We start from the raw sequence: 16,371 nt of genomic DNA, 5'->3' as shown, positions 1-16,371 counted from the left end.
AAACTAGAGTACAGCATTACCCATCTAAAATATAAGTGATTAAAAAAAAAAAAGAATTTAACATCTTTCATGAATATAAATGTAAAAAGTCCTTCACACAGTATTAGTAAATTTAATGCAGCAACATGTAAAAGACAGATAATGTCTTGTGATCAAGTGGGATTTATCCTGGGACTGTAAAGCTGGTTTAACATCCAAAATGTAGCCAACAGAATTCACCGTATCAGCAGACTAAAGGAAAACCACATGTTCAACTCAACAGATGCACAGAAAGCATTGCCAAAATTCAACATCCATTCATTATAAAAACTCAGCAAATTAAGAACACAGGAAACTAGCCTAATCTGATAAATAACATCTTATTGTTAACATGATATTTAATGGTAAAAGACTGAATGCTTCTCTCTACTATTTTGAATATGGTAAAGATGTCCTCTTTATTACTTCTTTTCAATGTCCTAGGCCAGTGCAATAAGGCAAGAAAAATAAAAAGTATATTTTTTGGGGGGAAAAAAAAAAACACATAAGGGGTTTTTATAGAAATATTAACAATTAGAAAAATAAACAGTGGCACATAATCCATTGCATTAATCAACTTACTGGCATTCCTTATCATCTCTATAGAGAAGGAAAAACATAATCTGGCATTACTATCAGAGTTGTTATTATTCCTAACGCATTTTATCTTCTTTCTGCTAGTGTGCTCCTTGCTAATTCAACATTGTTACGTACAGGCTATTTGACCCACTGAAAATACCATTTCCATACGTTGTATTATTATTCAGATTTTAAATAATCCTGTAGGTGTCTGTCTGGTGGACAGTCATTCACGGGTGGCATTTTCCACTAAGAGTTGCCATGCTGTAACGTGTGCCAGAAACGTTATCCACGCTCTTTTTTAAACGAAACATTCTACTGAAATCTGTCATGTCGGTACTAATGTACTTTTCTTTCTCATGGAGGACTCTTGACGTTCAGCCCAATCGAGTCACAGTCGGAGGTATCCGATCCCTGGAGCCAGTTCTCCAGAGGAGAGGGCACGTGGAAAGCCATGACTTTGTCGGGTGCGTCATGGAGTTTGCAGTGAATGGAAGGCCTCTGGAGCCCAGCCAGGCTTTGGCCACACAAGGCATCCTAGACCAGTACGGCAATTTTATTTCTTATTAATTTAAAGAAAATGCAGAAAGTATATGATAATTGGCCAGCAAATGGTGGAATTATGGTGTCCCAAGCCCTAAAAATACCAAGTATTTTATAATGTGTTGAATTGTAAATATTTATTTATAGCTGTGAAATTTTCTTTGATGTGACATGTAGCATTTAATTAGAAAATTAATTTTTATTTTCTGGATTCTAAAAATACAATATATGTATGCATGTATGTATGTATATACTCTACCTTAAGAGTTATGGTAAAGATTATATAAATTAAGTAGGTAAATAGAAAGGCACATCATGATGTGTAAGTGTTTGCAATAATGTATACAAAAGCCTACTTAAATTAGTTTTACATGTAAACATATATATTCCACAAAACTTGATACATCTTTAACAAGTAATAACTTGATTAATTGCACACTGTAAAAATTTTTTTCTATTCGATTATTGGTTAGGTTTTCAGCAATGATTTAGGAATTGTAAAAATAACATATTTTATTTTTAAAATTATTCTAATTTATATTAAAAATTTGGATAATTCAGAAAACCATAACCTAGCTAATAAACTAACTACCCACAGACACTCATGTTATTGTTGTATCCGTGGCATTTTTATAATATTGATGTGCTCTATTATAACAATGGTTGTACACCTCACTTTTTTCCAACTTTATCAATATATTAATGACCCTGTGATTAATATATATTCACAGAATTCTTTGCTCATGTTATTTTCTTGCTTGAGATTTCTAGAAAGGAAACTACAAAGTCAAAGCTATAAATACATCTTAATTTTTTTATATCTTAAGTATTTTCATGCAACTTGGCATTTGCCTTTATTTTTCCATATGTTGTTATTGTTTTATTATGAAATAGTACTGTTACATTATGATTAATTACACAGTACATAAAAACACAGAGTTCTCATTGCCATTGTAAATAGTTGGGTGAGCATAATTCTGTATCTTCATAATCATGCAAATATTTTCTGAAATACTGATGTTTCTACTTTTAAATATGTTCTGAACATCTGTTCAGGTCAAAACATAGAGATCTAAGTCCTATGTATTGCCAAATTACTTTCCAGAGAGGTTGCAGTGCTAGTATATGTACATAATTACTGCTTCTATATATGCCATTTTATAAGGAATATTCTTCTGGTAATTTTCCCTCTAATTATGCTTTATGTGAATCATATATTTCATGACTTCTCAGAAAATGTGTAAATTGGGCTATAATTCTCTTGAAATGAGAATTTGAATCTAATTTTTCATCACTCTTTGTCATAAAAGATTCAAATTTAAGACGGAAGCTTCACTAGAAACACTTTATCTTATTATACTTAGTAAGTTCGGTTTTATTTCTAAACATGTGTATTTTGTTATGATATATGCATTTTCTTTGGATGTGTTGGAGTATAGATTTAAAGATGAAATATTTCAAAGCTCCCAAATTTAAAGATTTACTTTTATTTTTTTAAATTTCAGATTTATCTAGTGTCTACAGGGACCAGACACTATTCTTAATATTTTACAGTCTTAGTATTTTTAACCGTTACAACCCTTTGGTGAGGTAAATATTATAGGTGAGGTAACTGAGTTACTCAGACTTTTAAATGATGCCTCAAGTCAGCTAGTGGTTAGCAAACTAAATCATGAGCTCGGTACCCAGCCTGGAACTAAGGCAAATGATGGACCAAGCAGATCCTTGTAAATGTATGATTACTAACCTCTAGTGTGGCCATACTATTGCCTGGCCATTTATTACATTCCCCTAATTATAATTTCCACACTCTCTTCAGCGACTAGACCAAGCCTCCTGTTTCCACAGACCTCAAATAGCTGCATCTTTTTCTCGGCTAATGAACGTGCTTCCTACGGTCAGAAAATTGAAGCAATCGAAAGAAAACTCCCCCGAGCTCCTTCCTCCACACTGCCCACGGGCCTGGTATACCTTGTAAACGAGTAAACTTCCCACTTGCACGAAGACCAAGCCCTTTTATGCCAGAGACTCTGTCCCCCAAACCTTCAAAACCAGCCCTCTAACTCCCAATGGTGTTTTTTCTCACCTCATTTCATGCTGTTATTTCACCCTTTTTATTTATAAAAAAACCTCATGAATTCCATTTCATTTCTTTCTACCACCCTAATTCTCTGTCTTTCCTTTGAGAAATTGTTCTGTGTCAAAGAGGTTAATCACCTCTTGCTGAAAGTCAGTGGCCAATTCCCGTCTTATTTGAACCTCAGCGGTATTAGGGACAGCCCACCACGGTCTCTCCCTAAAAATCCCCTGTAGTTTGTGCACGTGGTGGACTCCTGGTTTCCTCCTCTGAATCTTCTTCCCACCTCCTAACCTCTTCCAGTCACTGTTTAGTCCTTGGTTTTAATGACCAGCTCAAGGCTGGTGACCCCTTAAATTGTTATCAAGTTGGCCTCTCCTTGAACCTTAGACCCTCCTATCCAGTAGCCTACTCAACCTTCCATGTGTATTCCTAACAAATACCTCAAACCTACATTTAAAACTGAACTTCTGGCCTTCTTTTCTGACTCCTCCTTCCCCAGATTTCCTGTCTCCACCCACACACCTGCTCAGCCCAAACCTTTAGACTTACCTTTGGCTCCTCTCTTTCTCACACATGTCACATCTCATGGACCAGCAACCAGAATGACACTTAAAAAACAGAAGACAGCCCAGCCGGTGTGGCTCAGTGATTGAGCATCGACCCATGCACCAAGAGGTCGCCAGTTCGATTCCCAGTCAGGGCACATGCCCAGGTTGTGGGCCCCATCCCCAGTGGGGAGCATGCAGGAGGCGGCCAATTGCTGTTCTCTCTCACTGATGTTTCTATCTCTCTCTCCCTCTCCCTTCCTCTCTCTCTAAAATTAATAAAGAAAAATATTAAAAAATAAGTAAATAAATAAAAGCAGAAGACAGTTCTTACCCTGATTGACCAGGCCGTCAAGGTCAGGGCCCTGTTAACTCCCCAGCACATCGACCTCCACTTCTCCGTGTTCTCTGGGCTCTAACCACATCTGACCCCTTAGTGTTCCTCAGCATGACGGTGCTTTCTCGTTTGACGTTCCCTCTGCCTGGAATGATCTTCTACCAGGTTTACTTTGCTCTGTTACTTTGCTTAGGTCTTTACAGGAATCAGGGGTCCTTCCTTCACTGCCTCATCTAGAGATCCCGCCACCCCCAAACTCCCACAGAGCTTCCTTCTTTTGAACATACTACACGTCTATCTAAGTTTGCGTCTGTCAATTTCCCCCACAAGGAAAAAGAAATATTCCATGAACACATGAACTTTTTTCGCCACCTTATCTCCATGCTCGGAATAGGGCTTGCAATATAGTAGACATTTAATAAGCATTACTTGTATGAGTTGTCTGGTAGACGAAATGTGCTCTTAGATAAACACATAACCCAGAGATCACATTAACTAAAGTGACCATTGAGCCAAGATAGCTTGCTCAATTAAGAATTAATCTAAAGAAAACAATTATCACCTCTTTTTCTTTACTGGGTAAGATGCTATTCTCTTTAGTCTCTTTTATGAATGAGGCAGGTCCATGTGTCCCAGGTTCACTAGAGGCTACAAATGTAATTGTAGCCTGGCTGGTGCCGTTCCCCAGCAGGGGGCGTGCAGGAGGCAGCGAACCGTGTTTCTCTCTCCCATCAATGTTTCTCTCTCTCCCTCTCCCGTCCTCTCTCTCTAAAAAGTCCATAAGAACATATTTTACTAAAAATGTAGTCGTAACTTGAGGGTCAACGAATCGAGCGCACAAAACTAAGCAGGTTAAAGAACGTTCGTGTTTAATTTGAACACGTCGCCCCACTGGTTGTGCGTTGTCTGACTCTGTGTTGGGACTTGCTTTCAGATGCCCTCGGCTGGAAGGCGCGTGCTCCCGCACCCCCTGCCGACACGGCAGCACCTGCACGGACCACTGGTCATGGCAGCACTGTCACTGCAAGGACGGACTGACCGGCAAATACTGTGAAAAATGTACGCAGACCTTCCGCCTCCCCTAGAACTTAGCGTGACCGTGACCAGCACCAACGCGTTCTCCGACACACGTCCCTACGTGATGTTTCCTTTCCAGATATTGAAACTATCAAGTGGGCAGTCATTGGTGAAGTATAGTGACATTTTAAAATGTGTATTTCCAACTTGAGGAAGGGTGACATCCTTTTAGAATTATTCACGGAAGATGTCATTAGTTTCCGCTTTAAAACTGTCTCACTTAGTTTTGGTTCACCCATAGGCGTGCTAGGCACTTTACAAGGCCGTGGGCTTCGTAGTGTCTGCCGTTCCGTTATATTTCTCTGTTGGATATTTTGTATTTGGTAGAAAACTGTAAGCGATAAATCACTGGACACTCAGCTCAAAACATCACACCATGCATCATAATCTGTGACAACTAAAATGATGCATGCGTTTTAACTTCCCAGTATTAGAATTGCTTTTGAATATTACTTTTTAAATCCCTTTATGCGTGAGTTGTGTCTAAACCCTGATGCTACTGTTACTGAGACCTTCCCGATGCTCAAGCCATCACTAGACCGGGACGTTCTCTAATTCCAAGCTGTACGTCCCACTGACTATCCAACCCTAACGGGCTCTCTTTGATACAGAACGCTGCTTTTTCCAATAAGTGGTTAGTACTTAAATCTGCATTTAACTGGCAGCCTTTTAAAAGAATCAGTTGGTTCTATTACAATATGAGAACGAAGAGAAATGCATGATTAAATTAAGGATACTATAATGAAAAAGATGTTAGCAGCAGAGGTATGATTGTGTTTAATTATTTAGGATAAAATTAAAGCAGAAAAAGCACTTTGATATATGATATTTTTTAAAGTGATGAGTATTTAATAAGTAGGAACTGCCCTGGCCGGTTTGGCTCAGCGATTAGAGCGTTGGCCTGCAGACCAGGGTCGGGGGTTCAATTTCTGGTCAAGAGCGCATACCTGGGTTGCAGGTTCAATCCCTGGCCCCAGTCAGGGTCATGTGGGAGGCAACCAATGATATGTTTCTTCTCACATAGATGTTTCTCTCACCCTCTCCCTCCCTCCGTTTCCCTCTATCAAAAAATCAGTGGGAAAAAAGATTAAATAAGTAGGAACCCAAGTATATCTGGAATATGAAGTGAGTCTTTGGCTTTAGAAATGGCTTGTTTTTTAAAAAACAGCTATAATTTATACACTATAAAATTTGCCTTTTTAAAGCATACCATTTAATGCTGAAACCCTTTTTTGCTCATTTTATGTCCTTTCTTTAGCTATGGTGCTCCCATACTTCAGTAGGGTGACAATCTTGTCAGATCATCCTCATGTATAATTTGACATCATAATTTTACATGATGATAAATTCTACATGATGATTACTAGTAGTAAAGTTAGTTACAAATATAAATATTTATACATTTTTTTCTTCAAATTTCTCACATGCTAGAGATTTTAAAGTTTGTAAATCATTCTAACTATGAAAACATACATTCGTTTATGAATTTCGGACACACAGTGAACCATTATAAACAACGATCCTCTGCAGTTCCCCCGAGTTTTAACAGGTGGCTGGCTGGCTCCTCAGATATTCATAATGTATATCAAGTATCAAATATTTAATGAATATTTCCCAAATGATGAATGCCTGTCATGCGACGTTTTGCATTTCACGGTCCTGAAATGGAGTCGAGCATTTGAAATCCACCCTGACAATAATTCACACGTGGGCATTATTTTTTCAAGAGGAGGGTTGGGGGACATTAATTACAAACACTTAAAGGTGTCATGGTCCCTTTTGGGGCTGTTTTGTCGCCTGCAGACACTCTTTCAGGAATAACGGGCGCTTTCTCTCCCTGCTCTTTGCTGACCCGCAGCTGCCACCCCTGACACGGCCTTGTCGCTGGGAGGCAGGGGCCGGCTGGACTACCACATGAGCCAGAGGGAGAAGCGGGAGTATCTGCTCAGGCAGAGCATCCGCGGGGCCGCGCTGGAGCCGTTCGGGGTGAACAGTCTGGAAGTAAAGTTCAGGACAAGAAGTGAGAATGGCGTTTTAATCCACATCCAAGAAAGCAGCAATTACACTACTGTGAAGGTAAGATCAAAGCGGACGGGGGCTCCGTCGGATTAAACCGCCGGCTGCGTCGTCGTTGAAATCACTTCTCCCACAGTTTCTGTCCTTTGCTTTTTCAGCCCATTGGAGTTCCGACTAATGCCGGGCACCGTTCCAATGTCATCTATCTTAACTATTTCCCGGGCATTGGCCAGAGCAACAAAGGTCTGAATGGTTCGGTTTCTAAACGCTTTTGTCTTAGTTCAGAGGAGAGACCAGGCTAGGTAGGTCAGCAGGGAAGGGACTTGGGATCTGTTTTGTCTCATAAAAATTGAGGTTGCTTTCCCCCTACTTTAAAACAAAGTAAAACAAGAAGATAATGTGTTTTTGAAATGGAAAAAGCCTTTTTTTTCCAAGAATTATTTCAAATACTGATATGTTTACAAGCTGGGGCAAAAGGAGGTTTATAGTTGTTCGTATGGAAAATAATACCGTAAATAATAACACAAGAAGAAACTTTGTGTTGTGTGTACTGTCAACTGTAAACCTACTTTTTTTTTTTTGCTTTTATTAATTTTAGGCCACCAAAACTTTGGCTGCCTCCCACATGAAAAAAATGGGAGAGAGAGAGAATACTGTAAACCTACTTTTGCCCCACCCTGTATAACATTAAAGGGCGGGAATGGAATGGAATAAGGAAAAACATTTGAAATTATCTGGCTTTATTCTGGAGCATATATTCAATTTACTATCCCATTAAACCCTGTGGAGTTAAGTATCTTTGGAATTATTACAAGTAAAATTATAGCTAAAATCTCAAAATTAGTTCTAAGTAAATAATTTCTAGTCATCACATTTCATGAAAACAGTGGATTGATTTCTCATTAGGCTTTTACATAACTTGTTATTTTTTCTTGACTGTAAATGAGACACTAGACTGGTGGACAATTTCATTAGATATGCATTTTCCATCAGCTCTTAGCATTCTTAATTTCTGAAATCATTATTCTGCTTTTTTTCCTACAAATAAGATGTCTCATATATCATCATCATCTTTAGTTTTGTATTATTTCTTTTCTGTATTACTTTGAGTATTCTAATTCTACTCATAATTTTATATGAATTTTGGTAAATTATTTTTTAAAAAATGCAGGTTTCCTGATTTTTTTCCCACCTATAAAGCAATATTTTCAAAATTACTAAAAACTTAGTTAATAAAGCAAAATGCATAGAAAAATGCTAGGTTTAATTCACATGTAATACTAAAAATAAAAACAGATGTTCACCTTTAAACTTCTTTTTATTCTCAAAATGCCTCTTTATCCCAGCCAGCTCTTGTTGTTACGTTCCGTGTACATATCTTTAATAAGAAGTAAAAAATACCAATCTCTTAAAAATTCTGTTGTAATCCCCTTGTCTAGTCATTCCCAACTGGGGGTGATTTTACCCTGCAGGGACATTTGGCAAAGTCTGGAGACATTTTCCTTGTCGTGGTTTGGGGGAGATGGCATATCTGTAAACACCCCACAGTGCACGCCACAGCACCCCGCAAACAGAGCCCGTTCCTCTGGAAGTGTCCCTAGCGCCAGCCCTAGAGAATGTCAGCCTCTAGCTTCACCTCCACTATGGAAACAAAGAGCCGGTTGCCGAGTTAACCAAGCAACTGCTAAACAAAGCCCGCGAGTCACTGTCTAATGTCACTAGTTGGTGTTTATGATTTTCCTCGAACAGTGTATTAGAAGCCAGGAAAGTAAAGAGGCAGAGAGAGAGGTGGACCTGCACAGTCCCCAAGAAGCGTCTCCTCCGAGAGGCGCAGACACGACAGTCTGCATGTTGTCTGCGTCCAGGTCCCCATGCCATTGAAATGACATCGAAAAACTCTCTGTACCGGAGCTCTTTAAGCCAGTGTGGTTGGAGAAACCAGAGACAGAATTTTCCCTTCCTTGAGAAACAGGCTGAATGTCAGGGCTCATTTTGGTCACCAGCAAATCCTGCATTTGCCCCAGCGCAGCGGCCGGCCCCCGTGTCCAGATTGTGTGAGGAAGGGCACAGTCGATGCTTGTGAGTACAAACAATGGCTGATGAGACCAAAATGCACATTTCTTTTGTTTGAAATGTTGGAAAACATCTTTTCAGAGATTAAAGGGGCTTGGCAGGTGAAGTAAGTAGATTAAAAAAACAAACAAACCCAAAACCAGTGAATAAGGAGAACTCAATAGACAGGAAGAGGGGGCTGGAGTTGGGATGACAGGCAAGGCTGTGTCCACGCAGCCTGGGAAGCTGGTTCAGATGCGTGCTCCTTATCAGCTGGCTTATCAGTGACCAGGCCCCTGGTTTTCTTCTCTCATTCCTTTGGCTCTCTCTCTGACAGCTCCTTTCTTTTTTTCTGCATGGTCTAACTCAGCTCTCTCTCTCTCACACATACACACACACACACACACACTTTGTGTGCAATTGAAAATAAAAGGGTCAACGGCATTGTGCATGGTTGGAGGAGAGAGGAGAAATGAGGGCGAGAACGTGGCAGAGAGAAAAGCAGAAGAAAAGTTCGCCCGGGTGCTGTATGGACCCTGCAAAGTGGTCCCCAGCTCTCTTTCCTGTCCTGGCGTATCTGGTGTCTCCGCATCTGGAGTTCTGGAATAACGGATGATGGGCTTTCTACTCCAAATCAAGTCCGTGCTGTGGTGCATAGCTTTTTGGTTTGTTTGTATTTGTTTTTAGTTTGTTTTTTTCCTTTATTGATTTTATAGAGAGAGGAATGAGAGGGAGAGAGAGATGGAAACATCGATGAGAGAGAACATCGACTGGCCTCCTCCTGCATGCCCCACTGGGGATCAGGCCCACAACCTGGGCATGTGCACTGACTGGGAATCGAACCGGCTACCTCTTGGTTCATGGGTCGACACTCAACCCCTGAGTCACACTGGCCGGACGGTTTGTTTTGGTTTTCAAGTGAGGCTAGGTATATTGTACAAATTTGGGATGAGGCATTCAGAGCTCTGTAGATTGGAAAATAAATACATGAACAAAGCAGAACATCAGCATGATGTTTTAAAAGTTAGAAAGAATACAGGAGTTCGGTAGAGCATTAGTATGGCAAAGGAAGACATTAAGGATGTTACACAGTTCTTTTTAAGTTCACTCTGCGGTCTGTTCCAAAGACTCCCTCTGCAGGTAAGAGGATGAGGAGTTGCGATCCATCAGGCGAGAAACACAGAGCTGAGAGAAGGCTCTTCCCAAGGCGTGTTTCCAAAAAGGGCTCTGGCTATAACCAAAGACGCGTTGCTGTTTTTACCGCATGTCATGAGACGTTGCCCATTTGATGAAATGTTATTGTCATTTAACCACAACTCTCTTTTTTCCCTCTCTGAGTTTGGTACTGAAATATATTATTATCTGAGAGAGACTGCTTTAATAAAATATTACAATATGAATAACATATGTAAATGTGTTAGGCATATTTTCCGCAGTACAAAAGTACTGACTTTCAGCTCTACCAGATGTGTTTGTGCATGGAGACATGGCATTTGCTCTGAGTGACAACATAAACTGATTCCTCCTCCCATGCCCGTCATTTGAGACATGGTGTCACTTCATCCCCCTGCGGGCACCAGCTCTGTCTGGGAGTTTGATGCGAGGATGCTCTCTGAACCAAATGTTCATCTGTCTCATAAATTATTTTATTTTCCAAACTGTCTACTCAGAATACTGGAAACTTGGTCATTGGAAATGGGAGTAGGAGCGTCCTGTTACCCAGTGTTCTGCTGGGCGAAGGAACAGAAACCAAATATCCCTTAGATAAACTGGAAGAGAGAACCGAAGTGAAGACGTGCCCAGACGCCATGTGATTAAAAACTCACCCTTTACTCATCATCATTTTTTAAATTTCAGTAACTGATGTAACAATAATAGGCATGCTTTTTTCCCCTAAGATTCCAACGTGTTGTAGATCGATGATAGGTAAAACAATGCATTTTTGTCTTTATTTTTCCGACTATGCTTCATTTTTATCTAAGCATTGAATTATTTTTGCAAGTAGTTTTAATATTTTTTTTATCATTATGGGCCATTGACTACACTGACCAATTTTTTTTTTTTTTACATTCACCATTGCTATTAAATTATAGGAAATCACACGCAAAAATGTTGCGATATACTTATCTTAAAAGGGGTAGTCACCCCGTTATTATCTCAGTTGTGTTCTGGAATATGATTCTGTGCATCTTGAATAATGAGGTACAAATATGATCGCACCTTGAAAACTATTGTTAACGGTTGAATATGAAGATCTCTGTTACCTAAAATCACAGAGCTAGATAGTAAGTATGCTGTAACACAGCCAGCCTCTTGAGCTGTTCTGTCTGCTGTAAATTGAGCAATATTGTAAGGTTTTACTTCATTGTTATTCAAGTATATTATAGTTTAATTGTACATTATGTTCATGTGTTTCTAGATTAAGAATGGCAAAGTACATTTTACATCAGATGCAGGAATTGCGGGGAAGGTGGAGAGAAATATTCCTGAAGTGTATGTTGCCGATGGCCACTGGCACACTTTTCTAATGGGAAAAAACGGAACAGGCACAGTATTGTCCATCGACAGGATCTACAACAGAGATATTGTCCACCCCACCCAGGATTTTGGTGGCCTCGATGTGCTCACTATATCCCTTGGAGGAATCCCACCCAATCAAGCTCATCGAGATACCCAAACAGGTAAAGGCTTGTGTTGAGGACAGTCACAAAGGACAGGTAAAGTTGTTTCTCTAAAAGTAGTTGGGTTTCTGGTATTATCTCTTATGAATATTCTAAGGCTGTCATAACCCTCTTTTGAAAGTGTATGATGGATGGATGATTGGCCATCAGTTACTGTAGATGTTTGCGTCTGTTCTTCCAACTCCTAGTTCAGTCCCTGATGCTTTGATGGTTTCCTTGTCCACCAAGCATTCACTTATACATCGCTTCAGTTGCTCACTCATGTGTTCATTCACACAACACATATCACTGAGCCCTGTACTTGTCAATGGTGAACTTAATGAAAAGCCCATTATACATGTAAACATATTATTTTAAGTCATAACAAATGATGTGAAGGAGGAATACAGAATTCGAAGAGATTGCCCCAAAAAGGAGAAAGGGAAACTTTCCTGGAAAATTGACATTTGTACTTAAATCTGAACTCTGAAGATGAGGATGGGAGAATATGAGAGATTTACTTATATTGACAGGAACGTTAAAAAAAAAAAAAAATGTAAAAAAGTAGAGTAAGTCAAGATCCCAGAACCCAGCACCAAGGATGAAGGTGGGAAATGAAGTGGGGCCTTCTAGACCATGATAGAGTTTCGGTCTGATTCTCAGAACAATGGGAAGTTACTAACAAATTAGTGTTAGGAGGGTCCAGTGACGTTGAAGATCTTTCAGGCTGCACCATGGGGCATGATTGGAAGGCGACTCCCCTGAACTTACGTACATTAGCTGGGAAGACTCCAGCAGTGTAGGCACAGTATTGTGTGAGGTTGACTGGTGTGGTGGCAGAGGAGTGTAAAGAAGTGGGTAGGGAAGAACTATTTAAAAATTTGAATCAACTATACTGTTGGTGGTTTGGGTAAAATTCAGGAAGGTTTCTGACTTTTCAACTAGAAGGGTGGTTCCACTAAGAAAGGCAACTGCAGAACAGGACAAAGGAAAACAGGTCTATGGGAAATATCAGGGTTTGGGTTGGGGACATTTTGGGTGGAGAGCACCTTTGAGAAAGACCTTTCAGTACATGGGCTACCATCAGCACTCGGCTTTAGCTGGAAATACGTATTAGGCGTTATCAGTGTCCAGCAGCTCACGGAAGCTCTGGGCATGGATGTGATTGACAGAGAAAGGAGCCTATGCCATGGAAGGAAAACCCGGAGAGTAGGAGCGAATGCGAATATCACGGCTGATGGAAAAAGCATGGACCACTAGATGCAAAGGTCACTAGACTGGAAGGGTGCATTAGTAAGAGGAAACTTGAAGCATGCATGGGGGAGTAATGGAATTAGGGCAGCAATGTCCAAGTCCGGGTTATAAGTTGTTTATATTGGGCTTATTTGAGAATGTAGATGTTAATTCATTGGGACATTCATTTAGGAAATTCATTTAGGTTAATTCATTTAGGAAAACAAGTCAATGCAAATCATGCATTTTGTTAGTGACAAAATGGAGTCTTGGGCCCTGGGACAGGATTATTAGCAAAACTCTAGTCTACCAACATGTTTCTCAATATGTTAAAAAACTAATCATCACCCTCTAAGGAGCCATTTTAGACCTTTTTTTCTAACCCCCGCTATCCCTACTTGGGAAATATAGAATTCTACTCTGTATCTCCCTTTCAAGACCCACAAATCACTGTAATAGCTAAGATGTTTCTTTTGCTCCCCAAGAACCTATGCTCAACTCCGGGGGCGCAATATCCCCTCCATTGAGAGCGCATGATCCCATGAGGGAAGCCATTGGCCTCTTTTGTGTTCTTTATACATATTTGTTCAAATTAATTTTATTTCTATGAACACTGTTCTTGGTATGTAGACTATAAACATAAAAGAATAGATAATTAAAGAAACAAAGAGAGGGAGAGAGAGCACCCGCAGCCTGTCTGAGTCGTTGGCCAATGTTCCGCAGGGGGATCCCATCCTCCCCGCAGCGGGGTGGTGGGTGTCTTCCCGGCCTTGCTCAGAAGCTAGGCAGTCAGACGGACAGATATACAGCCCTGGAGCGGGACGCTGGCTGCCAGGCGGTGGTCTCTGGGCTCCCGTGATGTGATTCTGTGGCTCCCCTGGAGCGGGCTCCATCAGCCCTCCTTTGCTCTGACCGCCCTGTCCCCGCAGGTTTCGACGGCTGCATCGCGTCTATGCTGTATGGCGGGGAGAGTCTGCCTTTCAGCGGGAAGCACAGCTTGGCCTCCATCTCCAAGACGGACCCCTCGGTGAAGATCGGCTGTCGGGGGCCCAACATCTGCGCCAGCAACCCCTGCTGGGGCGACTTACTGTGCATCAACCAGTGGTACGCCTACAAGTGTGTGCCCCCCGGCGACTGCGCCTCCCACCCCTGCCAGAACGGGGGCAGCTGCGAGCCGGGCCTGCACTCGGGCTTCACCTGCAGCTGCCCGGAGTCGCACACGGGGAGGACCTGTGAGACGGTGGTGGCCTGCCTGGGCGTCGTCTGTCCTCAGGGCAGGGTGTGCAAAGCCAGCAGCCCCGGGGGGCACGTGTGCGTCCTGAGTCAGGGCCCTGAGGAGATCTCCCTGCCCCTGTGGGCCGTGCCCGCCATCGTGGGCAGCTGCGCCACCGTCCTGGCCCTCCTGGTCCTCAGCCTGATCCTCTGTAACCAGTGCAGAGGCAAGAAGACCAAAGACCCCAAGGAGGAGAAGAAACCGAAGGAGAAGAAGAAAAAGGGGAGCGAGAACGTGGCTTTTGACGACCCAGACAACATCCCTCCCTACGGGGATGACATGACGGTGCGGAAGCAGCCGGAGGGGAACCCCAAGCCCGATATCATTGAAAGGGAGAACCCCTACCTCATCTATGACGAGAGCGACCTCCCCCACAACTCGGAGACCATCCCCAGCGCGCCCCTGGCCTCCCCGGAGCAGGAGATAGAGCACTACGACATCGACAACGCCAGCAGCATCGCCCCGTCCGACGCCGACATCATCCAGCACTACAAGCAGTTCCGCAGCCACACCCCCAAGTTCTCCATCCAGAGGCACAGCCCCCTGGGCTTCGCCAGGCAGTCGCCCATGCCCCTGGGCGCCAGCAGCCTGACCTACCAGCCTTCCTACGGCCCAGGCGTGCGGACCGGCTCCCTCAGCCACTCGGCCTGCCCGACGCCCAACCCGCTGTCGCGCCACAGCCCCGCGCCCTTCGCCAAGTCCTCCACCTTCTACCGCAACAGCCCTGCGCGCGAGCTGCACCTGGCTGCGCGGGAGCCGGGCGCCGACGCGCACGGGGACGCCTGCCAGCCTGGCCTTTTCAACTACGCCACCAGGCTGGGGCGGAGGAGCAAGAGCCCGCAGGCCCTGGGCGCGCACGGCTCCCGCCCCGGCAGCCGCCTGAAGCAGCCGATCGGGCAGATCCCGCTGGAGTCCTCCCCGCCCGTGGGGCTCTCCATTGAAGAGGTGGAAAGGCTCAACACGCCGCGCCCCAGGAACCCCAGCATCTGCAGTGCGGACCACGGGAGGTCGTCCTCGGAGGAGGACTGCCGGAGGCCGCTGTCGCGAACCAGGAACCCCGCCGACGGCATCCCCGCCCCGGAATCCTCGTCCGACAGCGACTCGCACGAGTCCTTCACCTGTTCCGAGATGGAGTACGACAGGGAGAAGCCGACGGTGTACACCTCCAGGATGCCCAAGTTGTCCCAAGTCAACGAGTCGGATGCGGACGATGAAGATAACTACGGCGCCAGGCTGAAGCCCCGGAGGTACCACGGCCGCCGGGCGGAGGGGGCGCCCGGGGGCGCACAGACGCCGGGGCCGGCCGACAGCACCCTGCCCTTGAAGCTGGGGCAGCAAGCAGGGAATTTCAACTGGGACCACCTCTTGAACTGGGGCCCTGGCTTCGGACACTATGTGGATGTTTTTAAAGATCTGGCCTCTCTCCCAGAAAAAGCAGCAGCACATGAGGACGGCAAAAGCGGGGCGGCTCAGCCGGTCCCCAAGGATGGGGAAGCCGAACAGTACGTGTGAAGGCCGAGGGTGGGCAGGCTGCAGACAGACAAGGGCGTGGCGCTGTCCTCGTCCCGGCCAGCGAGGACTGGTGTTGGAGGGAAACAAAAATAATAACCACAGTGCTGCTGAAAGGGACTCTGAACAGCTCTTTCATTTAAAGGTGCTCCGTTGACGTGTCGGTCCTGCATGCATCGTGTTGGTGACTAGTGGTAGGTGCAGCTTTCGGAAAGGTGTTTCCTGTAACCATGAATCCCTTTGCCGTGCGGACGTGAACTTGTGGCTCTCACAGTGGGGTTGTGTACTGTTGCCGTTGTGTTACTGTTGTTCTGTCTTGCATCGCAAGGCCCCTGAGGTTTAACCCATCCTTGTAAAGTGTAGAGAAGACCCTCCCAGCCCCGAAGGGAAGACTAAGTGTTAACACCTCTCAGAACAACAGATTCCTGTCCGCTGTTGTTCGGGAAGGT

At 43.6% G+C, this 16,371-nt stretch overlaps 1 protein-coding gene across 2 annotated transcripts in view; it reads left to right on the top strand.

Annotated features, from left to right (window-relative positions):
* FAT4 (FAT atypical cadherin 4) overlaps window positions 1-16,016 on the top strand; it is a 152,468-nt gene extending 136,452 nt beyond the window's left edge. For both annotated transcript variants that reach the window (XM_036240897.1, XM_036240896.1), the window contains exons 13-17: window positions 963-1,142; window positions 5,037-5,161; window positions 7,038-7,255; window positions 11,667-11,928; window positions 14,070-16,016. In XM_036240897.1, coding sequence (XP_036096790.1) covers window positions 963-1,142; window positions 5,037-5,161; window positions 7,038-7,255; window positions 11,667-11,928; window positions 14,070-15,925 — 2,641 coding nt within the window. In that variant the 3' untranslated portion in view covers window positions 15,926-16,016. The remainder of the gene's footprint in view (window positions 1-962; window positions 1,143-5,036; window positions 5,162-7,037; window positions 7,256-11,666; window positions 11,929-14,069) is intronic.
* The last annotated feature ends 355 nt before the right edge of the window (window positions 16,017-16,371 follow it).

The sequence above is a fragment of the Molossus molossus genome, unplaced genomic scaffold, assembly GCF_014108415.1.
Source record: "Molossus molossus isolate mMolMol1 unplaced genomic scaffold, mMolMol1.p scaffold_m16_p_4, whole genome shotgun sequence".
NCBI classification, from domain to species: Eukaryota; Metazoa; Chordata; class Mammalia; order Chiroptera; family Molossidae; genus Molossus; species Molossus molossus.
This window is presented reverse-complemented; position numbering and strand designations above follow the sequence as displayed.